The sequence below is a fragment of the Pangasianodon hypophthalmus genome, chromosome 1 (genome assembly GCF_027358585.1).
Source record: "Pangasianodon hypophthalmus isolate fPanHyp1 chromosome 1, fPanHyp1.pri, whole genome shotgun sequence".
Taxonomy (NCBI): domain Eukaryota; kingdom Metazoa; phylum Chordata; class Actinopteri; order Siluriformes; family Pangasiidae; genus Pangasianodon; species Pangasianodon hypophthalmus.
The window spans coordinates 20388367-20413626 of NC_069710.1; the positions used below are offsets into that span (position 1 = coordinate 20388367).

The window sequence follows — 25260 nt, forward strand, 5'->3', positions numbered from 1 at the left end:
TCTGTATATATCTAGCATTTTAACCACTTACAATGCACTACGGATGTGTTCTGTCGGCTCCCAGGAATTTCACTTCCATCTCCATTAACACACCAGCACTCCCCAAGATGATTACACTGCACATGTCTACAGACAGACAGACAGACAGACAGACATGTTCTTCAGGTAATGTCTAATACACCTTCAATGAGTTTAGTCACTGATGAGCATTTGCTTCATTAAATTGTATCATCATCACATTAGTTCAGTTCACTTAGTGCACCTGTAGCGACCATCCTCTGAGCACTGGGGAATGTAGTCCTGTTGTTGTGCTGCTCCAACTGCTCTCAGCTGTTCACACTGACTTCTAACCTCTGACTCTAGCTGGTACTCTAGAGCAGAGATATTCCCAATATTCATCCAAGAATTAGACTACACCATCACTAATGCCCTGATATACACTATACAGCCAAAAGTTTGTGGACATCTGATCATCACACCCATATGTAGGTCTTCCCCAAAATGTTGCCACAAAGTCAGAAACACACAGGATAGGATGTCTTTGTATGCTGTAGCATTACAGTTTCCCTTCACTGGAACTGAGTGGTCTAGCCCAAACATGTTTCAGCATGAAGATGCCCTTGTGCACAAAGTGAGGTCCATGAAGACATGGTTCGCCAAGGTTGGTTTGGAAGAACTCAAGTGGTCCGCACAGAGCTCTGACCTCAACCCCACTGAACACCTTTGAGATGAACTGGAACGCTAACTGCACCCCAGGCCTCAGTGCCTGATCTCACTAATGTTCTTGAGACTGAATGGACAAATTCCCACAGCCATGCTCCGAAATCTAGTGGAAAGCCTTCCCAGAAGATTAAAGGTTATTATAACAGCAAAGGGACTAAATCTGGAATGGGTTGTCCAACAAGCACATATGGGTATTGATGGTCAGGTGTCCACAAACATTTGGCCACTAGCAGCTTGAATGATGCAAGATAATGGTGAACTGCATCCAGCATAAACACTTGCTCTGAGGATTAATGCCATAGTTCAGAGTTTCAGAGTCAGTGTTCCTCATAAATACTAGAAATTATTCAGGTATAGGTAAATAGGTACATAGTCTTACCTGAAATTTTGCACTGAGTAAAACAGAAGCTGCTAAGCAAAACCAAAAAGCAATAGAGGTACATCTTGCACCTGCTCCTTTTCCAATGCAAATACATACCCACTGAGAGCAGCCACATCATAGCTTTATATACAGTGTGGATCTGCACTGTCATTGCTGTATGGCACTTCAGAAGTCTCTGACCTCTTAACTCTTAAAACATAAAGCTCTTTTGGCTGCTTCAAACACTTAAGGATCATACACCTTGATAAAGTGAGCAGCCAAGCTTGGAACTTTGAGTGTTTTTTTTTTTTTTTTTTTAAATCACAGTATCCACTTCACAAAAAGTGCTCAGTCAGGAAGGTGACCTTATCCAGGACCCAGTACGTTGGATTAATGTCCAATATTTGAGCAGTGAACTTGTGTATTTTCATTTTCATACACAAACAGGATAATCTGAACTGTTCATGTACATTTAACCATATGTAAATGGATCATTCATGCATCCGATGCCTTTTCTCACCCTGAAGAAAAACCTCATATTGACTGTGAAATATAGTTTTAGACTGCTTTTATTTACTCTGCATTTACTTGTTTGTTTATATCTAAGAACATTCACATAAACTTATTCTCCAAGTCCGTATTGTATGCATTTTTATTTCAGGAATGTTTTCTTCCTGTCCTTGGGTATTACTTTATTTCTTTTTTTTTTTGCCTGCCCCCAATTACTTTGCAGTACATTTGCTTTAAGAAATGATCCCAGGCTGTTTTGACATTAGTAGATATCACATTTGGTGGCTATCTCACTCACTAAGACACATCCCTCTCCTCTTTATTTGTATGTTTATTTATTGATTTTAGAATGGGTTTTTTTTCCCCCATGACAATCTGCCTGTTCCACTAATACACACCATATGCATTCTACCATTCGAGCACAATTTTTTTTTTTATATGTCTTGAGGCCCAAAAAGCACCACATATAAGGAATGTCCAAAAGCATTTGGGTAAACCAAAACGGAAAAAGCATACTGTTTCTTTTTTTTTTAGTATATCCAATTCTTGAATGTGCACTTGAATGTACTGTCAGGGTAATGTGAAAAAAGCAACTACCATAAAAAACAAAATGTACTCCCAGTTGTAAAGGCAGTCAGTAAACTAGAGCACAGAGAAGATGATAGATGCAAATAGTGATGTCATAACAGTAAATAGTCAGAATATCTTTTTATTGAAGTACATAAAGTTAGTTGCATCAAGTTTTTAAATAAACTCTAATGTACAGCTGGTATCTCATCAAAATCAACTTCAAATCTAAACACTTTTATACAGATTAATATAAATGTTGAATAAACAGACATGTTCAAGTATATATTGTCCTACTATGCCTTGTTTTTTTTTCTTTCCTGTTCTTTACAGTACATAGAAGCATTATATACATTTAAAAGTAAAGTCGTGCTAACATCCTTGTCAAATGCATTTACCTTCAGCTCCACACTAGCTTACTGCACTGGGGACAATCAAAATTACACTCAAAGCTTTCATAAGCAAGACATTGGATAATAAGTTTATAACATATAAGATGAAAAAAGGTATATGCCCATTCTGGACTAGCTGCCTGGACCAAATTACTTGTTCGAATGGATTCTTCAGCAGCACATCATCAGGGTCAACTAGTACTGCAGACAACCAACCGAATTATTTCAAAATTATGTAGACACTGCCACAGAGAATCTCGGAACCGGACTATCCACTTATACATTGTAGGTTGTTTTTTTTTTTTTTTTTTAAATCTCAAATTTAATCTGTGGCAGTTTAGCCTGTGTGGGTCTTAAGAGACTGGCTCAAAGAAAGTCTGGGTACCTGGTATTTTTATATGTAACAATTTACTCCTCAAAAGTGTTACAAATAAAAGCTATTTTTCAGTAACACAAACACAGATAGTACTTAAGAACCATTCTTTCTTTAAGAACTTCCTAGAGACCAACAGTTGAAAACTGGAAAGATGAATCACTTCTAAATATTCTGTTACAGCACAATTTGTGTGCCTTTCTGTGAAACATTATTCTGAGAAGCATTTCTAATAAGAAAGAAAACACCACTTTGCTCATGTATTTTTTTATTTTTCAAAGATATTTTCAATTATCTGCTGATTGCGAGTGGTGCAAGTAAACATACTATGTTGATTTGAATAAGCTGATAATGTGAACATTGTCCTCATCTTCATGCGTTGTTGAGACAGTAAGCACTTGAACGCTGTATGGTTTAGACCTTTATTAGGAGCACAGCTCTTGCTCGTCCTACAATTCTGTTACTGCTTAGTGGAGAAACAACCATTGCAAAGGATCATCATCTACACTTTCTTTAACTGTGTTCTTTAACAATATGCATTGTGCATTAGGTTCTGCAAGTAGGTGCTGTTGTGCCCTAAAGGTTCTGACAAATACACACACACAGCCCTTAAGTGTTTGCCTCCAACCTGTGACCATGCTCACACAGAGCACAGTGTGCTCATCTGTTGCACTTTCCCCAAGTCCATCAGCAGCTGTTTCATTCGCCATTTAAGCTGAGGCAGTCTGGCCAGAGGATCGGGAGGCTCCAATTCTCCTGTGAAATCCAACCAGCTCTCCAACACTGAACCCACAGCAGGAGCAAGGTAAAAAAAAAAAAAAAAAAAAAAAAAAATGTAGTTAGAAAGAAAGAAAAAAAAATTGTATCAATTGTGTGCATGAAAAGAAACATTTTAACATGGCAGAAAACACACATGCCAAACCAGAACTGAACTGTTGGTTCAAGAAATGTGGCAAATGGGTTAGCCATATAGTTGGCCAGAAAGATTACTGCACAAAAAAGCAACATTTAACATGCACCACTAAGCACATTATCCATTCTTTAATTCATCTTCAGGAAACTGCTTTATTCTAGACAAGGACGCTGTAGATCCTGGGAACAGTGGCTGCAAGTCAGGAATACACCCTAAAGTCAATCTCAGGGAATCAAACACTCATACAATCTTTCATACCTCGGGTGAATTTAGAGTACCAATCCACCTACTGGCATGTTTCCACAGAAACACAGGGAGAACATGCAAAACTCTTCACAGGCAGTAACAAAAGACCAGGTTCAAACCCCGTACCCTGGAGTTATGAGGCACCAGCAGGAACTGCCATCCCATCATATCGCTCTATGGACATTTATATGACTGTCTATTACTGTAGAAAATATATTGACAAACTCACCATCTAGCTCTTTCTCGATGAGATCCATGCGGCCAGCCACCTGGTTCTGAACATCTTCAATGTGTGCGAGGAGGTTCATCTGCCATTGCAGGCAGTTCCTGGCTGGCTCCACTTGCCCCGAGCTGCTCTCATTCACACAGCCAGACAATGAGATGGCACTGCTCACCTGCACCCAAACATATAGAGCATTTGACTTTACACCTAGAGTGGGAGTCATTTCAGTTTACTCAGTTTTAACGGTAGAATCTTCTGCAATCGTTAGCTGATATAACACAGTTATGCACTGAAAAAATTTAATAAAAAAAAAAAATAAATCATTACTAGGAGAAAAATCATACTGTGTGTTAGGGCATATAGACAATTAAATCTAGATAGCTTCATAATGGGTTGTTTTGGCATGGAGGCTGGTCTGTGTTATCACATTAGTGCTAAAATAGAATGTATTCCCCTAATTCTCCCTTATATTGATTTCTAGCTCACAAGTGACCATCAAACTAACCTCCTCCTCCTTTGGTATAAATGATAGTGTCTGAGAGGCAGTCTGGAAGCCCTGCTCATGTTTGTGTTGGTGGCCCATGCCAGAAGGCTTTTGGTAGCTGTGTTCACTGGTGATATAGGTCTCAGGATTTAAGTTCTGGTTGACACGCTGCTGAAACATGATGCAGTCTGGAACTCCTCCCATAGGCTGGTCCTCGTCTGAGTTCACCCAAGAACGAGCCCACAATTGTAAACTGGGATTGTGTTTATTCCTTTGGAGTGAAAAAATAATTGTTAAAAACCAAACCTATATGATTAAAAAGTAAGAAAGGCTTTGAACACCGGCCTGAGAGTAAGCAAACACTACAAAACAGACAAAACTTTCTTTCCAAATGTTTTTCAAATCTGTTTCTTTACTTTTGTGAAGGAAACGCCGATTAGTTAAGCAGGGAGGTGTGTCTGGTAGCACAGGGTTTCTCAACTAAAATCAGAACAAGAGCAATATCCAAAATGAGCAGTTTAATCGGTTGGCAGAAGAGGTGCAACAGTAAGAATTTATACAACGTATGTTCTCTACTACAGACAAACAAAAGACTTTCTACTTTGTTTTCTGTACATTCTGTTTCGTAACGTGACAATGCTCCCTAGTGCATACATTCACATTATGTGTAAGTAAGTCAACAGACACCTCTGCAAACATCTACACACGGTGACCACACATGCTTGCAGAAATCCAGACAGAGAACTATAAATCAGCCTTTGCAGGTCACCAGCTGTTCTTTCTCAGTTTTGTGAGTTTGCCTCTCTCATTCAAACAGACTCAGTAGCAAATACTCTTACTGTAAGATGTCCATCTTGAGCTGTAGGCCATGAAGCACCTTTTTAACACTGTACACATCAGCCAGTAACTGATGGGTAGATACAATCTTCTTAGCGTTCTGATGCGAGTAGTTCTCCGTCAGTAAAGATAAGCCATACATGTGGCCCTTATATAGCCAGTCTTTATCATGACGATATTTGGCACTCCACCTCTGTCCTGATGCACAAACAAATTAGTTCATGTTATTTAAAACATTTTTTTAAATTATGAAATCCAAAAGCAGTCAAATGGTGAATTTTGTCCTAACGTACTCAGAGGTAAAGTTGCCTTTAGACTGACACATACACATTTAGAAAGCTTCCATGTAATTTAGGTGTGTGTCCTTGTGGGAAGTTTGTTTACCTGGTGGGTCTCTACAGATGTAGCAAATATACTGGTCAGGTATACTGTCTTCAAGCAGTCCCATACACACACTATGTTGCCAGCACATACACTCTTCACACTGAAGGAGAGAAACAAACATAATGCATTAAGTGCACACTTAAGGGAATGATGTATTTGCTCATTCCCCTCCAAATCAAAGACACCACCTTTTACTCAATGAAAATAATAAACACATGGTCCAAAACAATGGACCTACTTTGGACTCTGTGAATATGTGCCCACTTTTAGCATTTAGCTGCTCCCTAAAAGTAATACACAGCCTAATGCTTCGACACTTTATCACGGTCATGATTAGCCAACAAGTCTGAGTTAAAAACTTCAGGGTGGCTCTCCAGGACTCACACTATGGGATTAGATCTCCCTCTAGTGACTCTTTTAAATGAGAAAAAATCTTTTTTTTTTTTTCCATAACCGGTTTGTAAGGACCTGTTACTGCCCCTTCTGTGACATACAGTTCCATAATTACATACAAATCCATAATTACTGGACAGGGTCACAAATATCTGTTTTTACATACTGGATCTTTTCCTGTAACAGTGACTTATTGGTCACTGGTTTTAATCTCAGTCATAAAATAAATAGATTACAAATATGCACAATTATACAATTATTTTCCAACTGAAGTTGGTCATTTATATTACTAAAATAATTTTAATTTAATTTCAAAATCAAACTCAAGAAGGCATCTGAAAGTGTTCTTGGTTATACATAGTAAAATGTTTTGTTTTGTTTTTTGCTACATTGTGCTCTGACCCAAGACTTCACACATGCCCACCTGAATCATGAAGCCATTCTCTTCATCCATTTCACAGATGCAACGGACAATCTCATTAGCAGATTCATCCTCCTCATCCTGGAAATCCTCCATTGTAAGAGAGTCCAGATCCTGGTTGTATTCATCACCACTAAACAGCAGAGACTCTGTGGTGGAGTCCTCTAAGAAGTCAATGTCTGATAGGTCTGGCAAATATAAATAATGATTAAAAAAAGCAAACGTTTGTTAAACACAAGAAGATTTTCTACTGTTTTACATTCCCATTAGAGAATCTGAATACCCACTCTCTCCTGTGAGATCGACTGACAGTATGGCACGAGGAAACTGGAAGGCTGAGTGTTTAGCAAAGGAGCTAGAGGAAGAGCGATGAAGTAGAAATGCTGATCTCTCCAAGTAGGACATGGAGACATCTTCCATATCAGAGTAACCTGTGTGAAGATGAGAGTTAAACCTGTGCACAAATGCTAATGCAGTAGTTCTGATGTCTTTTCCTAATCCTTGATAAGCTTATGCACTATTTAATGACCTGACAGAGGGCTCAAGTGCCTCTCACTATAGAGCATGTCAGCAAAGCCTGAAAGTCCATACCAAGAGCTGCTTCGACTTGGAGGCAATCAGAATGACTAAATGTAATGGATTTTGCAAACCTTTGCACTTTAACTCTCCTCAGCTGAAATGATTTATCGGGCTGAACATGGAACACTTTAAATTTAAACAGTCTGATGGTCCTGCTATCACAAAAGTGTCTGTTTTTTAATTCAACCTTCACCAGTGAATAAAATGCCACACAATTAGCACTATTTTTTAAATAAAAAAAATGAACCTGGATACTGATAAACAGAAAATCTACAATTCCTCTAAAAACTACAGAGAGAACTGCAATGTCTTACAGTACTGCTTGGATTTCTTCTTCTTCTTTTTCTTTTTCTTCTGTTTGAGTTTGAAAGGGTCTTTTTCTTTTCTATCTCTGCGTTCTTTATCCCTCTTTTTCCCTGACAAAGGACAAGGTAGGACAACATTTCACTAAATTATGAAAATGCATGAGAAGGTAAGCTCTCAAGAAACAAACACAGCAGCCCAAAAGAGCTTACCCATGAGCTGGCATTTCTCTTCAATTTTGAATTTCCTTTCAGGCTTCATACATAGTCCTGGGGGGGAAAGTTTCACATACAACACTTAAGTGCAATCTTGAGCTAGTGCTTCTCTCTGCTGCAAACTATGACAGCTAGATAGTGGTAAGACACAGATTGTTGTCATTGTGAAGGGTCTGAGATCCCAATAAGCATTCTAGTGCTCTTCAACCAGTACAATTTATAATAAATTGAACTGTACATTCAATCATACACATTTTGGATATGAGAAATTAATGTGAAATGCTTTCTACACATCTTGGTTTCACACAGCTTGAAGTCTATGCTTAATACATACCTTGATCCAGGTGTTTGTCCTTCTCAGTGACCCTTTTGAGGATCTTGTCATTAAAGTTCTCAAAAGACTTTTCTCTGGGTAGAGGGGGCAGTGAGACTTCAGTGCTGTCTGAGCTGACAGAGGCAGACGAATGCTTCTTCCTACAGAACTTTGGGGGCTTCAGACAAGAGCCAGCACAGTCCAGCTGTAACATATGGCCCTGAGAAGACAGAGCTGTAAAGAAGGATAGCAATGTTAAACACACTGGACAGCTCAAACTCATCCCTTATACAATACTCAACAGCAATATACAACCACTCACAGAAGTAAAGTGTTAGAATCAATATATATGTGTCTGTGTGTGCCACAAAAAAAGTCAGCTGATACAGTTTCCTGGAACTTTTATGTATTCTGACTACAAAAAGCACATGCAGATAAAGATAAAAGAACATTTATTAGATATTTCTCAAAATAAAATGGAGTTCAAGCATATATTGCCCAAACTATATTTGCACATACAAGAGGAGGTGGAGACTGTCCTGCGTCTCTTGCCGTCTGGTATCTCCACTAGGCTGCTGGTGGGTACAGAAGTAGATGTGGCCCTGGTGCGACCTCCTCTTTCAGGTGAACATACTTCACTCTCCAGCTCTTTATCATTATTATGGTAATACTTCAGATGGTAATCCAGCAGCTTGGCTTTCCGAAAAGCTTTAGAGCAGCCTGGAATTTGACACTTGAACTTATTATGGTCCAGGTCAACCAGAGACTCATTAGGAGACATGGGGTCATCAGATCGCTTGGTATTTATTACTGGAAGAGAAATGGTGAGAAATCAAAATTAAAAATTTTATTTATCCTCAACAACCTTGATGCAAGGGAAATGATCAAATTATCACCTTAAAAGTTTATATTAAATGTAAATTGCATTACATACTGGGCTCTCTGGCATGTTTGTTGGGTTTATGGGTCCTGGAAGCAGTTTTTGGACCAGTAGCTATAGTGAAAGGAGAGAGAGAGAACAAGAGAGAAGAAAAAGTATAATTGAAAATTATAATCATCTGATATTTGTAAAAATATAATTGACTGGACATGACAGCTGATATTTGCTATTAACTTATTTAATCCAAACCATAATTATTCTAAACCGAGAAACTGAAAAGTATTACAGCCATTCTGTGGTATCAGCACAACCTTACCTGCTACAGATGGCAATCTCTCTGCCACTAATGTATGACTGACGAGCAACATGTCATTCATTCCTTCCTTCTCAGTGACTGCAGACTGAGCAGCTCCAGGTGAAGGAACAGAGGACGGAGGAGTACCAGTGACTGGTTTGCTTAAAGAGGGTTCAGCTTTCACCAAGCAACTATTGTCAGCATCTGAAAAACAGAATACTTCATTAACTACAGTAATTACATGGATATAAATAATAGACCCAAAACATTTTGGACAAGAAAGATCCATAATTTTCCTTATCCACCACATTTACCTACAGAAATCAGCTGTGGGTAAATATGCATTATACAGAGGTAGGTTTAGAAGTTAAGAGTGGCTAACAGGTTAAAAAAAAAATTAATAATTACTCTTCTCTTATTAACTTTTTATCAGTTCCACAATGTTAGATATCTCTGAATCTTTAATTCATGCTTTCATCACATCCTGTCTGTTTTCTCTCCACTAGGATTCCTGGCTTTGTGGATCAAATGAAGTTTGAGAGCCAGACTTTATTACACTTCTGGCACTGGACTTCTAGCTGTCCCTAAATTCAGACTGGTCACTGACGAAGGTATTAATTACACATGCAAACTGATTTCTATTTGAAAATGTTGAATTTGAATTACCTGATGTAACGATTTCAAGTGAAATTAATGTAAATTCTGTATAGCAAGTTTTAATGCTTTTAAAGGGGAAGGTTCTGGCACCAGTAACATTACACGGCCTCACTTAGCCCGATGGCTACTACTTGCCGATCCCTGTATTTGTGTTCCATAATTTTGGATCTTGTACCTGTTCTCTGACTGCTGTCAGTCTGTGGTGTGGTGGGGTTGGAATCCCGGCTGGGTGGTGAGGGTGGGCAGGTTGGGTCTAAGGAAGTCGCGAGACGCTGAGATCTTCTGCGCCTCTGAGGAGAGTTTGAAGTGGCTACACTCACATGCACAGAGGAAGAAGACTGAGGTTATTATAAAAGAAAAGGGAGACTAAATCTGGAATGCGATGTTTAAAAAAAAAAAAAAAAAAAGGCACAAGTAGGTGTGATGGTCAAGTGTCTAGAAACTTTTGGCCACATAGTGAACATGCCATGAATCTATCTCACACAGTGAATAACAATAAATGAGACTGTTAGTTAATGGCAGACTGGCAGAAGTAATTTTTTGCTGGCTCTACTAGTAACACTATGCTAAACATGGCTCAGTGGAGTGCTGTTTAAGTAGTGATCCTGTATTACACAGCATTTGTGTAAATTAGCAGTATCATGGTAGCATAAAAATATACTGGACAAGGTGGAGACTCTCCTGACTCTCATGTTATCAGATAGTAAATTTTTTTATTTTGTCACATGATGTTTCTATGGCCTGAATATCCATCTCCTACACTTTGTCACCTACCTACTTTGCTTTGTTGTTTATTATGGACTCTCTGAATTTACCCACCTGTGTGTGCATCTGAGAGGGTGTGAATGGAGCTGGGTGAGGGTTTAGACTCTGCTGCTGTACTTGTGCTCAAGCTGCTAATGGTTGACTCTCCAGAATCATGCTTTAGTCTACAGGAGCGAGAGGGTCCTGGTGGTGTGTTGGGGAGAGATGCAGGATGCCGTTGGGTTAAGGCAGACTGCAATGGCTCCTCACCAGGGCAAGTTTCAGCTGCTGGACCACTCTAGGAGGAAAGACACACAAAAAAGCTAAATTATTCAAAGGCAGAGACACAGCACTGATACTGTGAAAAATGGCCTAGCTAGAACAAAATAAACTTGTAATCCATGATATAAAGATCAGCTCAGTTGTACATTGCACCTGTGATGCCATGGGAAGATCTTCTCTGCAGTCACTCTCATTTTTGGCACATCCTACAATGAAAAGAGATCCAACACATAATTGAAATAACAACCTATTTTACTTAACAGAAACACATTAGCTGTAATATAATTAGATAATTCAACATTAAAATTGGATATAAAGTCACTGTAACATATGTAAGTAGAGAAATTATACCTGCTGATTTGTTGAGGCGAGCTCTTTTCACATTGCTGAAACTAGCTTGTCTGCTGCTTCTTCTTTTTCTTTTAGCCATCTCAAGCTCCTCAGAAGAAGGCTTACAGTCTTCCTCATCAGAAGAGCCTTAACAGAAGCAGAGGACAGATGCATGATTATATGTATAATACAGTGAATGAGACATGATCACATCACAGTAATTTTTAGTAGATTAGTAAACATTATTAATACCAAGTCTGTCAGAGTCAGCGTTGTTATCCTCATCATTGAGATCATCAAGCCTGAGCTCTGTTCTGTCCTCTCTGTCTTTGTTGCTGTTGGCACTGGTGCGAGGCCTACAGCCCCCTTTACTCTTGGCTGCAGCTGTGGCTGCCTTCACGAGGGCAATCCAATCCTGCTTCATACACATAACATATCGCTGGTCATGGCAAAGATTAAGAGGCGCCACAGATAATGGGGGAGGGGGGAAAACTGGGGTGGAAGATAAGACAGAGCCATTATGTCACGATACTTGAAGACAGTACTATAATACACAATATGTATTATATATAGTATCAAATTGAGAGGGAAAAAAAAAAAAAAAAAAAACCACAGCTGTGAAAAAAGTTGAATGTTTACAAAAATAAATAATTTAACACTGGGAAGGAGGAAAAAAGTACAATCAGAACACAAAGAAAAAGACATATGTTATTAGTGCACGCTTTTAAAAATGTTATAAGAAGATATTGCAAAACCAGCAGAAAAGTGTATCATGCCATAATTTATCACAGTGTTGATATTACGTCATCATACTGCCCAGCTCTAGGGCCAACTTTAGATAAAAGCATAAAACAAACTGAACATTATTTGCACTGTCAAAAGGGTTACACTCTCCTCTCCAAAAACATTTTAGGCAGCTGAGCAAATCTAACAAATGCTGTGGAAAAGGAATAATCACAATTGGACAAACAACAAAAGAATGACAAAAAAGTAAGCAAGCATCATTTTAAATATTTTGTGCAACAAAAAAGAAAAAGCATTTTTAGATGCAAGGTTGTCTGGCCATTTTTTTTTAATTAAGTGCAAAAATTTGATTAATTTAATAGCTTTAGCATTTTAGATACATAAAGGCAAGTCCTTAGGAATGCTTTCAAGGAGTCAAGGAAAGGTGTTGCCTTAAATACAGGATTATAAGGAAGGAATCTCTCTGTGAAACCATTCTGATACGAACACCTTAAAAAGTTGCTTACTTGTCCTTTGGCATCCTCTGGCATGGATTTTATATGGATTCTTTTCACACAGCGAATCACTCCATCATAAAACTGGACTGTGTAGGTTCCTGTGAATAAAGATATTTTTTTAGGCAGCCTCTAGTAGATTTATATGATAAAGGTAATATGAGACGTGAACATGACACTTGCCCTCTTTGTTGACACTTTCAATCTTGGCAGGATAGTAGCGGCAATCTGTCCATCGGGCAAGAACTTCTTCACCATCTTTCAATTCCTGTAACTGAAGCAAACATAGATGATTACTTAAAGAAACAGCTTCATTATGTTGCTTATCACATATTATAAACATTATAAACATTTCAGCAAGATCAGCATTTTTTTTTTATTATTTTAGAAAAAGTTTGAAAGCTGTGATATCTGTGACAAAGGTAGAAATAGAAACAGCAGAAATAGTTCTGATTATGCAAAATCTAGTTCTTCTTATTACAACTCAACACTAAAAGTATCCATAATATCATCTAACATTACAATATAGATTATATATTCACCTTGTTACAGATACAGAATAATCTAATTTTAGATGACTACAGTTAATTTTATCAAACAGTCGCTATCGGTAATATTATTAATAAACATACAAGGAAACTAAAAAGGTAAACTAAATCTGATTATACAAGCATGTCAGCTATGACTAACTGATCTTGCGGACTTGTTGGTGGATTATGAAATAACTTGTGGCCTGTACTTAGGAGTCCTATTGAATATATATATATATATATCACTATGAACAAGCATTTTCCATGCAACCATGCAATTTCAAAGCCATCTGTACCACTATGAATCAATGTAATGACATATCAAGTACGATATTAAAACAAATCACCCCAGCCTCAATATTTGTTTCTACAATTATGCAGTTGATAGGGGGGGAAAAAACCCCAAACAGTGATGAGACAAGCAGTTATTAGAAAGCCAGATCTGAGCAGATCGGCAGTTGATGTGTGTACTTGTCTCTGTTGTGGCAAGTCTTTTTGGTCCTCTGTGTTCTCTGTACATCCAGGAAGCTCACGCAGGCGAGATGTTCTCATCTCACCGAGTCTCTCCTGGTAGAAACGTTTGAAAAAAACAATATTTCAATTAACTCTCTCATTAACAAATGGTTAATGAGATTAAGGAACACATATTCTCATCTGCATAATTAAAATGGTCATTTAACTCTTATGATGTTTCCAAAAACATCTTCAAGCTTTCACAAGAACATTCTTTGTGAGTGTCCTGCACATTTTGGTTAATGATAAATAATATAAACTGCCAGGCCACTGTTAAAAACAAAAACACTAATGCAGGCTGGTTGCAAGCAAGGAACCAACAAGACCAGGTTAGCTGCTCCAGTAAGTTTTTGCTAGACAACCAGCATGGTCATTGAATGCATCTTGGTCTAAGCTGTTTTTCTGCCTTTTTTCAGTCCGATTTACAGTGCATACACACGATTTACTTTATGAAGACATACAGTCATGTCTTCCTCTTCTTTCAGCCCCTCTTTACGTAGTGTGGGTCGCTCTAGTGGACGTAGCCTGTTGCTGTCCCATAAAATCCATTCATCATATCGGTGGCTCCAGCGGTCAAAATGGACAAGCATTTTCCCTTCATCGTAGTCAATCTTCTCTATACGTGAAGGGTACCTTCACAGTTGGGGAGGAAAAAAAAGGGGGGGAAGCATGTAACCTATGCATAAAACAAAAGTGCATAATTTGAGCTTTTTTTTTTTTTTTCTCTCCACTTTACCATTTTTGTAAATAGTCTTGAGCTTCCACTCTGGCTCCAACTTCAAAAGTAATTCCAGGCCTGTTAGGGGGTTTCTTACTCATGTTCAAGGTGATCTGCTTAATTCTTTCTCAGGACACACACACTCTTGGCTCCTGTACATAAATAAATAATGAGGTTAATAAAAAATATGAAATATTACTCTTGTCTTGAACAAGCAAGCACAGAAAAAGGACACTGGAGATGCAACAAATAGCAATCAAAGCAAATATAATATAAAAGAGATTTTTTTTAAAGCAGATATGACTTGATACCCAGCTTCAGGGTGTACATGTTGAAACACTTTCCACACAATGACAAGTCCAATAATGATTTAAGCAGCTGTCATAAAAACGCTGCTGACTCGGTTTCAGCTGAGCAAACAAAAATCTTTAACGTTACTTTCCATAAAGTTTAACTTACACTGCGAAGTTCATTTGACAATACATTATCTATGGGGCTGATTATAGTGCAGAATAATTTAATGCTAGATGACAACGACTAATTTTATCAAACAGCTTCGTCCAGCAGTAATGTTAATACACACACGGAAAGTTTGCTAGCAAGACCTTAAAAAGTGGCTAGCTTACGCACCTAGCCAGCCAGCTAACGTTACTTAGAAAGCTAGCTATACTACACAAGTAATAGCGCCTGCAGACAACTGAATTTTCTTTTAGCTGTAGCGTTTGCAGTCGACATTTAAAAAAATTCACCTACGTGCAGTCGCATGGGTGTGTTTTATAATCGCCTGCACGGTCTGAAGCGGGTAAAAAGGCATAAAACCCCGTTCTGGGTCAGCTTTAGCTCGCTAGCCAAGAGCAGTAAACTTACCAGCTAGCTAGCTCGCTCGCTAACGCTAGCATTGCCGATATGTGTTCACTTTCTGTAGCCTGCGCTCGTAACTGCTAGTTAGTCAGTGAGTGATTATATCAAGAGACCTACTGTAGTTAGAGAGCCATACACACATGAACAGTTAAACCATAAAACAAGAAAGTTAAGAAGAGCCAGTGGCCACCGTGGACGCTGAGAGTGCACCAGCTGATCTGCTGGACTAGCTGAGGCGCTTCGAGGGGATTCAACTAACATTATGTACAAAAATGACAGGCCAGTTTTTTTCTTTTCTTTTTTTGTCATTCATTATACAGTAACAGTACCTATGAAAATCATTAATAGCTCTGACGTGCTATATACATATTAATTAAATAAAACGCACTAGGCTTTACCTGTGAAACTTCATTGAGGGTTTTAGCTATTATGTCCTAAACTGCTGTCTCTTCATTCTTCTGTTCAGAGACATTTTAAACCCTAAGCCAGCTCGCTAACCCAAACAGGGGGCGTCTGCACGTACGGCAACCTCTGGAATGACGCAATACGCACAGGTCACGTGAGGACCGACGCACGGTCGTACGTATTCGGTTTGATTTGTTTTGTTTTGTTTTGTTTTTAAATCCCGTGTGTTACGCTAGTGTGCGAAAATGATATCTAAAAAATTGTGGTCATTGATTCACTTAATTTTTAGTAGTAAAAGTATATTTCAACTAGGCCTAGAAATTTACTTTAAAAGAAATCCCAGTTTTTAATTTGAGTTCAAAATTCAAAATGTGCTTATAATAAACTGAAAGGAAAACTTTCCCATGAAACACATCTGATATCTGTATGTTGAAATATTTGAGACGTGTTTAGTGATATTGGTGCTAATTTGTCTGTAATTTCACTGATCCCGTGAGGACTTAGCGGTTGTGTGCCGCACTGACGTCACATGGCGGATATTACTGGCACAGGTACAATGTCGATTAATAGGGGGGAAAAAATCACTGTTCTCAAACATAAGGGTTAATATTAGAATTAGTTTTTATTGTTAGCTCCTTGAAAACAAAAGAGCAAGAGCTTCATTTCTTGCTCACCATTATCCAGTGACATGTAATGTTATATTAATGAGAAATCCAACCTAGAAGTAGTGGATACAGCAAGCATTGGACTCACAGGTCCAGAATGCAGTGCAGCTATACAGCATAGTTGCTCTGAGTTGCAGAGACTTGGCTCATCTAGCTAGTGATATAAGAGATGACAAACTCCATGGTGTTGATATGAATGTTGAAGCTTTGGAAGCTTATCTGAGCAGAGTGTACAGATGAGGAGGTGAACGAGTGGACAAAGGAGGTGGACAGACTAACGGATTAAAATGTTGCTGCATCAGTCCCTTTATTCAGAGATGAAGCAAAGACTAACTTCTACTGGCATCACTATTATAAGATAGTTGAACGGCATTGTAGGTAATGTTAAGCAAAGGGGACTGTCAGCAAGTGGGAAAGTATACAGTCAGGTCCATATGTATTTATGCAGTGGCATAATTTTTGTAATTTTGCCTCTGTACACCCCCACAATGGAAGAAATGTAATGAAATTGCAGAGTCAGTCACCTGACCTCACTCCAACTGAGCATGCTTTTCACTTACTGAAGATAAAACTGAAGGCAGAAAGACACACAAACCAGCAGCAACTGAAGGCAGCTGCAGTAACGGCCTGGCAAAGCATCTCAAGGGAGGAAACTCAGCATTTGGTGATGTCCATGGGTTCCAGACTTCAGGCAGTCATTGACTGCAAAGGATTTGCATCCAAATATTAAAAAGTTGGTTTGTGCAATTACTTTTGAGCCTGTGAAAATGGAGAGACTCTGTAAAAATGGCTGTAATTCCTGGTTAATGCAATATTTTTGTTAATCCCCTTGACTTAAAGCTGAAAGCCTACACTTCAATTACATCTTGATTGCTTCATTGCAAATCCACCTTGGTGCTGTACAAAGGTATAATTATGAAAATTGTGTCACTGTCCAAATACTTATGGACCTGACTGTAGTAGGGTTGCACTGCAGAAACCCCTCATTACAAAGATGAATGGGTTCAGTAGTGCAAAAGCCACACACGCTCTTCTACAGAGATGTAGAAGAAAATAATATTTTCAGATAAATCATTCTTCGCCATATTCTCAAATAGTGGTTAAGTGAGTGTAAGTTGTACACCAAGAGAACAGTAAAGGCCTGAAGAGTTAACCCCTCTAATGAATGGGTATAGTGATGCTTATGCCATGATGGTCAGTTTGGACTAATGTGTTAGACAGCATAGTTACAGCATAATTAGTTCACCTAGTTACCTTCTTGTAAGTTTGCACAGCGACACATGACATTTGACATGACATGGTATTTGACAGAAATATCATGTCATATGGCCTTTGTTCTCACCTCACAAGACCTAGAAAAATGTTATAAAATGCTTTTATCTCCTATCATTTAGATTACTGTAACTCGCTTTATCTTGATATCAGCAAGGCATCTGTTGATCGCCTACAGTTAGGACAAAATGCAGCTTCAAGGTGACTCACTGGCACCAAGAAAAGAGACCACATCACCTGTTTTGGCATCCTTGCACTGGCTTCCTCTCCACTACAGGATCCAGTTTAAAGTTGTGTGCTTTTAAAGCTCTTAAAGGTTTAGCTCCCACCTATATCTCTGATCTGCTGTGCCAGTGTCCCAGGTCTCTAATGTCTTCAGATCAGTTTCTGTTGGCTGTTCCATGATCTTGGCTGGAGGCTAATGGTGACTGTGCCTTTGCAGTGGCTGTGCCGAAATTGTGGAACAGCCTCCCATTGGGCATCAGATGTGTTCCCTCAGTTTTTAAATCAAGACTAAAAACACCCTTTTGCAAATTAGCATTTTACTCTGTTTTGGTTGTGAAATAGTTCCTTTTCCCCTCCCTTTTATATTTCTTGCTTTTATTGTTGTCTATACCTATTTTTATGCTCTTTACTTGCTTCTGTGTGATCTTAACACATAACCATGACCAATGTACAGCACTTTGGTCAACTTTGGTTATTTTAAATGTGCTTTATAAATTACTTACTTACTTACTTACTTGTACACGAGTTAGACCTTTTGTCCACCCTGGGGCTATCCACATAACAGCTTATGACTAGACCTACAGGTAACCTGTCCACCAAAGCTGGTAATAACTATTGTCTTCTATCCAACCCAGCAGTCTAGGAGGTACTCCTCAATGCAAGAGTACACGGTTCTTATATGCTTTCAGGTGGAAACTGATCTATGAATGGTGTACACTCCATCATCTCGATCCTGGCTCCCCCAAGAGCCCTGTGTGGGATCTCACCATTTTACTGGAGTCCCTTAAGTCCTCCCCATATGAGAGCATGTAGGATGCCAAACTGAAATTCATCACTTGAAAGACTGCCTTTTTTCTAGCAATCACTCCAACAAAAGTAGTGGGAGAACTGCATGCCTTGGCAATAAGCTCGCCTTGCATGTATTGTTGGCCAGCCAACTTCAGACTGACCTTGTGGTTGAACCCAGGATTTCTGCTCAATGTCACATCACCTACTTTTTTCAACTAACTAATTAACCATTCATCATTCCATGAGGTGGAACCTGCTGAGTGTTCCTTGTTATGACCAGTATATGACCTACAGAGAGTGGCTATTTGATCATCAGGCCAACTGTTCATTTACCACAGAGGGAAGACACAAGCAGCTCCTGTGTCTAAACAGGTTTACTGGGTTATTGATGTAATCAATTTGGCCTCCACCGTGACATGCCACATTACAAGGAGTGTTTCCACCTCAGGAGCATTACTTACACATGTGCCACTCTAGGACTTATGCACTGCTGATGCCTGGGCACCTTCTCCATGTTCAGGGTTAACATTGCCCCTCCCAGTGGCGTGAGTGTGGCTGTCATCTGTCATCTCAACACCTGTCCAGTCAGTCATAAGGTGGATCGGTTTCTCATGACATGTTGCATATGTTATCCAGTCGATATTTGCCACTCCTGTTGGTTAGGATGGGTGAAATAAAACACTAGTTATATATCTAACTATGGTTCTATAACACTGAATAACCACCAGTGTTCTCTTTCATATGGAACTAGCACTGAACAGACAGGAACTCTGCCAGAAAGTTGCAGGAAAACATTGGCTATATGACAGTGGTATTTATATCACATAGTGCACCATATGGTCAATGTGCAACTCTGTTAAAGGTCTCGGCATGCATGTGCATACGAGCAAGAAGGTATCCTGGTGATCCTCATGGGTCCTGGGGGTTAGCTGGTATTAATAGAAAAACAGTTACATACATAACGAGCAATTTCCTTTCAACGAGACAATAGTTATAGTCTTCAAGCAGGTCAGGACAGCAGTTTGCACCAGACATACACTGAGTGAGATAGCTAGCTGACCGTCAGGTGGTCTGCGTGCATGGCCTGAAATAATATCCAGCAACTTTGTGACTGTTCATTCTTGTCAGAGATTTCTCTCTGTCCATGGACAGTGTGAACCTCTGGCTGCTGATAGGTGCTGTGCTGTGTTTTGCTTCTTGTTTTTAATTTCAATTTGATCATTGCTGTGTGCTTCTGGCAGGGAGGAATTATTGGTTGTTACACTGGCAGCTTTGCTTTTGTTGGCTGTATTTTCCTGTCACATGCATTATAGATATGAGTTGTTGCTGGAATGGTTCCCTATCTTCAGTTGGGTTTTGGATATTTAATGCCAGGTTAAGGTTGTTTCTGTCTGCACTATGTGCTACATTGATACCTGATTTGAAACTTGTCTAAAGCAACTGAACCTGGTCACTGATTAATGGTTTTGGTTTGGTAGTGTGCATATCTTTTTTAGCCACACTGACCTATTTTATGATGTACTGCACTACGGATTCCACATATAGACATGTTGTATAGACGTGTGGTTTATACTTTGAATAGGTCCCAGCCAGTGCATTGAAACAATCCTGTAACATTGATTTGGTACCTTTGGCTATGACATACCAGATTCTTCTCATTCCCAGTATAATGGTAGCAGAAAGAGTAGAATAGTAGGATTGGGGGATGGCCCTATAGGCCTCTTGGATATTTGTTTACACTCGTTCAACTAGTTTTTCCTGCTTGTTGGACAGATGTCATGCTGATGAAACTTGGGAAAACTTGAAAAATTGAACAGTGTCTGCAGGGTTCTTGGTGCTCATTGCATCATGGTGACAAGCTCAAGTATACTTTGTGTACATGCTGTATTACTGACTAGTACACCAATTCAGTCATTCTTCTGTTTTGCCCATATAGCACTAAGAGTTACATTCAAAAGCAATCCAGTATGATCAGATTACACTCCACTCTCTGAGTATACCAATTTTGTTAGTATAGGTAACTTTAGGGATGGCCAGCCTCACTGGGGACCCAGAACTTCCCTATATGCAAAATTATTTATGTTTCTCACCAGAATTTTTACAAGAATTTGTTTTCACAGGAATTTGTAAAATTTTTGGTACTTCAAACCCTTCCAGCCCTTTTTGTTCTATACTCGTAGAACCTGTCTTACTGGGATTCACGTTTGTTAATCTTCAAATAATAGTAACATAATCCTCTACCATCATAATAACATATGCAAGATCATTCTATTTTTGTAACTATTTTGGCTTCAGGTGGCACTTAATGGAAACCTCACTGTTCACATTCTTAGAATGTGATAGAAAGCAATCATCTGCAATTTTAATATTATAAGTGACACAAAAATACTGCATGTGTGCCATTTGTAGGATATGCACTGAAGATAAAGCTCTTTCTATGGCATGGGGTAAAAGACTGGCCTTGCTTGAGCACAGCAATAAACATAATCTTCCATTTCCACCATTTATAATCATGGTGTATTGAAGATATTAACCCAGCCTGGCAATAAAGGAATGATTAAAATGTACTGTATAGCACAAAAACACTATAAACTTAAATATATCAGGTTGGTTTTAGCTTATTCTATTTCAAAGAAAGCAAGTACACTTGATTTAGGATCACAGACGATGTTACAGACATGCTCAAATCCTAAAATCCAAATCACTGGTCAGTAGAGGAATTTGATGCTGTGAACTTCACCCTGGTTTCTTGTGGAAGTTTATCCCTCTAAATGTATTTTTAAAAAATTGTATTTGTATTCACAGCAAATTCATTTCATACAAAAGTTATTAATATGATATTAATAGGATATCAATTTAATACATGATACATATTGTGCTATAATAAAAGATAGCTCACATTTAGATACACATGTATTTCTGTGAAGAATTTCTGTTCGCTTTTCTTTGGTTAGTAGAAAAAAATGAATTTCTCATACTATTACTGCTACTAATATCTGAGACACACCAAATGAAAATGTATTATTATTCTGGCCATGGCTCAAGTCAGAGATGATGACTATGATGTGTTGATATGACACGTTTCTAAGCCCTTATTGAATCTTCATGCTTCACTGAAACAGTGATTTGCAGAGAGCCTCGGTTGGATCACACGTCTCTCTCACTCGCCCAGCATTCAGTGAACACACTTTGAGGAATTGCTATGGCAACTGGTTGCTATGGGTGATATGACACCACCACACACTCATCTGGTAGGGGGGAGAGGGAGTTGCACAACAAAAGACAGGAATGCAAGCAAGGAACAGAAGCTATTATTTTGATTTCTGAATTAACTGAAGGACTGCTTTAAAAAGTTGAGAAAACGTATGGCTTCAAGCAGGAAGTCATAATGGACACCGAGACTTTCTCAGTTTATTTTTGGCGTCCATCTGTTTGCCTCTGACGGACCTTTTTATAGCTGCTCCTCCACAACAGGTAAGTGAGTGATTGCATTGCATTCCAAACTGCTAGTGACATGGAACACGAAGCTTCCATCTACACACCTCCAGAGATGTATGAGCCAGAGACAGGATATTGGCTTATATAATATATAGTAAACTGCACATTTATACTACTAATCAATATGAAAATATACAAGGTGTCTTACCTTGTATATTTTCATATTGATTAGTAGTATAAATGTGCAGTTTACTGCCCATATTGCTGCATGTACAATATAATTCTGTTAACAGAGATATGAAGACATGCATGTGAGTTTTACTGGATTTTTTTTTGCTGTGTAACCATGTGTAGTCATGTTAGTATGTGGAATTAAATTCAGTGTAATTTCCTCTTATAGATATGAAATGAGTTAAATATGAGTAGTTAAAGAGTTACAGGTGCGGCACATGCAAAATACTCCTACATTATGAAATCGTGAAATTTCGCAGGGAGTGCCGGGTCTATTATTGGGTACTGACATCAAAGAAGTGTACCATTGTAGGGTCACCACCCTCCAGTGGAGCCGTTTATTTTAACATATTCGATTATGAAAATACCAGCTCACCTTTTCATGCTATTCCACTAAATTTTAAGCCGTATATTAAAAATGTGTTGAAGTGTTTCCTGATATATAGATGTAAAGGCTAGTTGCAATGTGGATATTTGTGCACAGAGTGGAACATGATTATAGAAATGTATATCTTTATAATATATACTAATGATTTATAGGGTTCACGATACAAACCATCTAAATTCATGGCATTACATGCTGAACATAACCAGGCATATGGCATTAGATATGAAGCCTTGTGCTTTCACTCAAAGCAAATATTTATGTAACAACATCTTTCCTATGTTATTTTTAAACTTGCAGTATTGTCATAAAGAACACTGAGTACAGCAGTAAGGAGGATGTGGTATGACATGACACGTTCTGTTTTTAATTACAATTATTTTATTTCTTTCTAGAAGATTTCTATAAAATATAAATGAACCTAAGTTAATGGTATTAAAATGCTTCTGACAGGAAACTTGTTGAATCTGAGGCTTGACGTGATGGCTACATGCCACTGAGGCCGTGGTGAGGGAGGCTTGTGGGATACAGAGTGCATTGAGAAGCTGAGGATGGCGGAGCACCTCCACAGCAGCACGCTGTCTGCATCTGGGGCCACTCAGCCCATCCCTTTCCTCACCCTTGAGCAAAAGGCAGCCTTCGTTTTTGTGCTGCTCCTCTTCATTTTCCTGGGCCTGCTGATTGTGCGCTGTTTCCGCATTCTTCTGGACCCCTACAGCAGCATGCCTTCTTCCACATGGACAGACTATATGGAGAAAGACACATTTGACTACCGTATTGCCTGAGGGACTGCCTGGGCTTGGCTGGTCGTGATGCCACATGATGGCTACCTCACAGTCTCCACTACAGAGTCGAATAACACCTCCATGCTGGTGGTGTACGTATGGTGGCATGATGTCTCATTTTTGAAAAAACAAAACAAAACAAAACACATATTCTACTATACATTTCTTCCATTTATACTTATGGGATAATTTACTGCCAGCACAATACCTCACATATTTCACCACAGCTGATAAGTGATGTCACATCCAGGTTTCCTGAGAAGTATTAGCGATGACACACCCGGAGCTAAAACTAGCCAATTACCTGTCATAAGCAGTTTGGGTGAGCTATTTATCTCATGTTGATGCAGTGTAAATCATTAATTCTCACGATGAGGGTAAATCCTTTACTGAATTTATTACTCCACTACCTTTATAGAACTTAAAGTGCTTTGGTTTAGGGATTGTAAAATCCCCTGAGCTCTTTGTTGAGAAAGTCCTGAGCTTCTGGCCTTATGATTCAGTGTGTTTACAGAGCTGCCAGTAAAAAAAAAAACTGGCCTCATTGTTATTAAGCTAAATGTCAATCAGTGTAATGACCAAGCAGCCTCCTTAGGCATCTGGATGAGAGCTTTGACAAGTTCCTCCTCTCTCTCACTCTCTTTCTGTCTTTTTCTCTCTGCAGTGTGCTTTAATAGGGTGTGTCTGATGTGGTGCATATTGTTCAACAGTATTTCCTAATTACAGAAATGAACTGTTCATTCAAATGATGTGAATTCGCTGTTGTGCACAAGCTATCAGTGCATTATTGATTTTGCAAATGCTCTGGTGCAAAGCTGTGATTAGCTTAACTACATGTTTTTAAAAGAGATCCAGCTCACATAAACAAGAAATGTGTCTATGATGTGCAAAAGATATGAATTGCCATTTCAGTGCCTGTTTTTATTTAATTTTACTACCTGCTATTGATTTGTAGTCTGTATAGTTGAGATTGCTCTGTTTGAAACTGTCATTGGAGACAGTTATTGCCACAGCACATTAAGCTCTAGCGTCAGGAATTACTGTAGTCATTACAATGCACATTGTGAGAAAGTGTGTGCGTATGTGTGTGTGTGTGTGTGTGTGTTTGATATATTAGGTACTTAATACTGAGACACTCTTCAGAAACCACCATGTGCCATGTGGTTCACAAGTAGGTCTTGCATTTAATGTGCTTTTTATATTTGTTTCCAAATAAAGATAAATGTATTTCTCCCAAGTTACTGAATGATAAGATTCTGTCAAATCATTGCTATGCTACATGGGCTATAGGCCAGTGCTATCTTAAATTTAAAGTTTTTTTTAAAGCATAATGCTTTCAGAAATGTTTTTTTTTTAATTACAAATATTCTGGAATTTGTAACACAAGGTATGTATCATGCTCAATTAGTTCTTGAATAGGAAGTGTCACAGCCCCCTAATCACCAGTTATGAAAACAGATATTAACCCATAAATTCATTTTCATTTTTTTAAATTATAGAACAAGTTGAACAAGTGATAATGCACCATTTCTGATTTACTCTAAGAATGACTTTTAGTAGAGAATATTTCTATTATTTACCATTGACTTCATTGAATCAGTGTCTATGGGACAGCATTAGTTATGTGCTAGAGACTGAAATGCCATTTGGTAAACATGCTTTAAAGTCATACTTATAAATCACTAATTGTAAAACTAAAACTCTATGATCTCCATTAATAAAAATATAAGGCTACTAATGTAAAAAAAAGTAGAAAAAAAAAACTCATAGCCTGGAGACC

General features: G+C 38.5%; 3 protein-coding genes across 10 annotated transcripts in view; 1 reads left to right on the plus strand and 2 right to left on the minus strand.

Annotated features, from left to right (window-relative positions):
- The window catches only part of tg (thyroglobulin), a 37576-nt gene extending 35424 nt beyond the window's left edge, over nt 1–2152 (minus strand). For both annotated transcript variants that reach the window (XM_053233809.1, XM_026926757.3), the window contains exons 1-3: nt 1103–2152; nt 263–371; nt 32–126 (exon numbers count right to left, since the gene is read on the minus strand). In XM_053233809.1, coding sequence (XP_053089784.1) covers nt 32–126; nt 263–371; nt 1103–1256 — 358 coding nt within the window. In that variant the 5' untranslated portion in view covers nt 1257–2152. The remainder of the gene's footprint in view (nt 1–31; nt 127–262; nt 372–1102) is intronic.
- A 135-nt stretch (nt 2153–2287) lies between these two features.
- phf20l1 (PHD finger protein 20 like 1) lies at nt 2288–15818 on the minus strand. 5 transcript variants are annotated; one of them, XM_026926348.3, is made up of 24 exons: nt 15684–15818; nt 14443–14576; nt 14168–14339; nt 13665–13760; nt 12847–12937; nt 12676–12764; nt 11678–11843; nt 11447–11572; nt 11249–11301; nt 10889–11111; nt 10245–10379; nt 9434–9616; nt 9172–9231; nt 8757–9047; nt 8259–8471; nt 7922–7978; nt 7721–7822; nt 7115–7258; nt 6831–7015; nt 6014–6113; nt 5632–5827; nt 4814–5063; nt 4315–4480; nt 2288–3709 (listed from the first exon to the last, which is right to left on the minus strand). In XM_026926348.3, exons 2-24 carry the CDS (start codon nt 14523–14525, stop codon nt 3567–3569), a joined length of 3324 nt encoding a protein of 1107 aa, XP_026782149.3. In that variant the 5' UTR covers nt 14526–14576; nt 15684–15818; the 3' UTR covers nt 2288–3566. The 5 variants fall into 5 exon arrangements, with proteins under 5 accessions (XP_026782149.3, XP_034160955.2, XP_034160951.2 ...); XM_034305064.2 differs by having other exon boundaries at nt 11678–11840; nt 14153–14339; XM_034305060.2 differs by having other exon boundaries at nt 14153–14339.
- LOC113533903 (cortexin-2) lies at nt 15751–24712 on the plus strand. Of its 3 annotated transcripts, XM_026926354.3 has the most exons (4): nt 15751–15864; nt 21764–22115; nt 22996–23038; nt 23149–24712. In XM_026926354.3, the coding sequence occupies exon 4, from the start codon at nt 23247–23249 to the stop codon at nt 23478–23480; it is 234 nt and encodes a 77-aa protein (XP_026782155.1). In that variant the 5' UTR covers nt 15751–15864; nt 21764–22115; nt 22996–23038; nt 23149–23246; the 3' UTR covers nt 23481–24712. The 3 variants fall into 3 exon arrangements, with proteins under 3 accessions (XP_026782155.1, XP_053089785.1, XP_026782157.1); XM_053233810.1 differs by lacking the exon at nt 15751–15864 and having other exon boundaries at nt 15986–22115; XM_026926356.3 differs by lacking the exons at nt 15751–15864; nt 22996–23038 and having other exon boundaries at nt 15986–22115.
- Nucleotides 24713–25260: the final 548 nt, after the last annotated feature.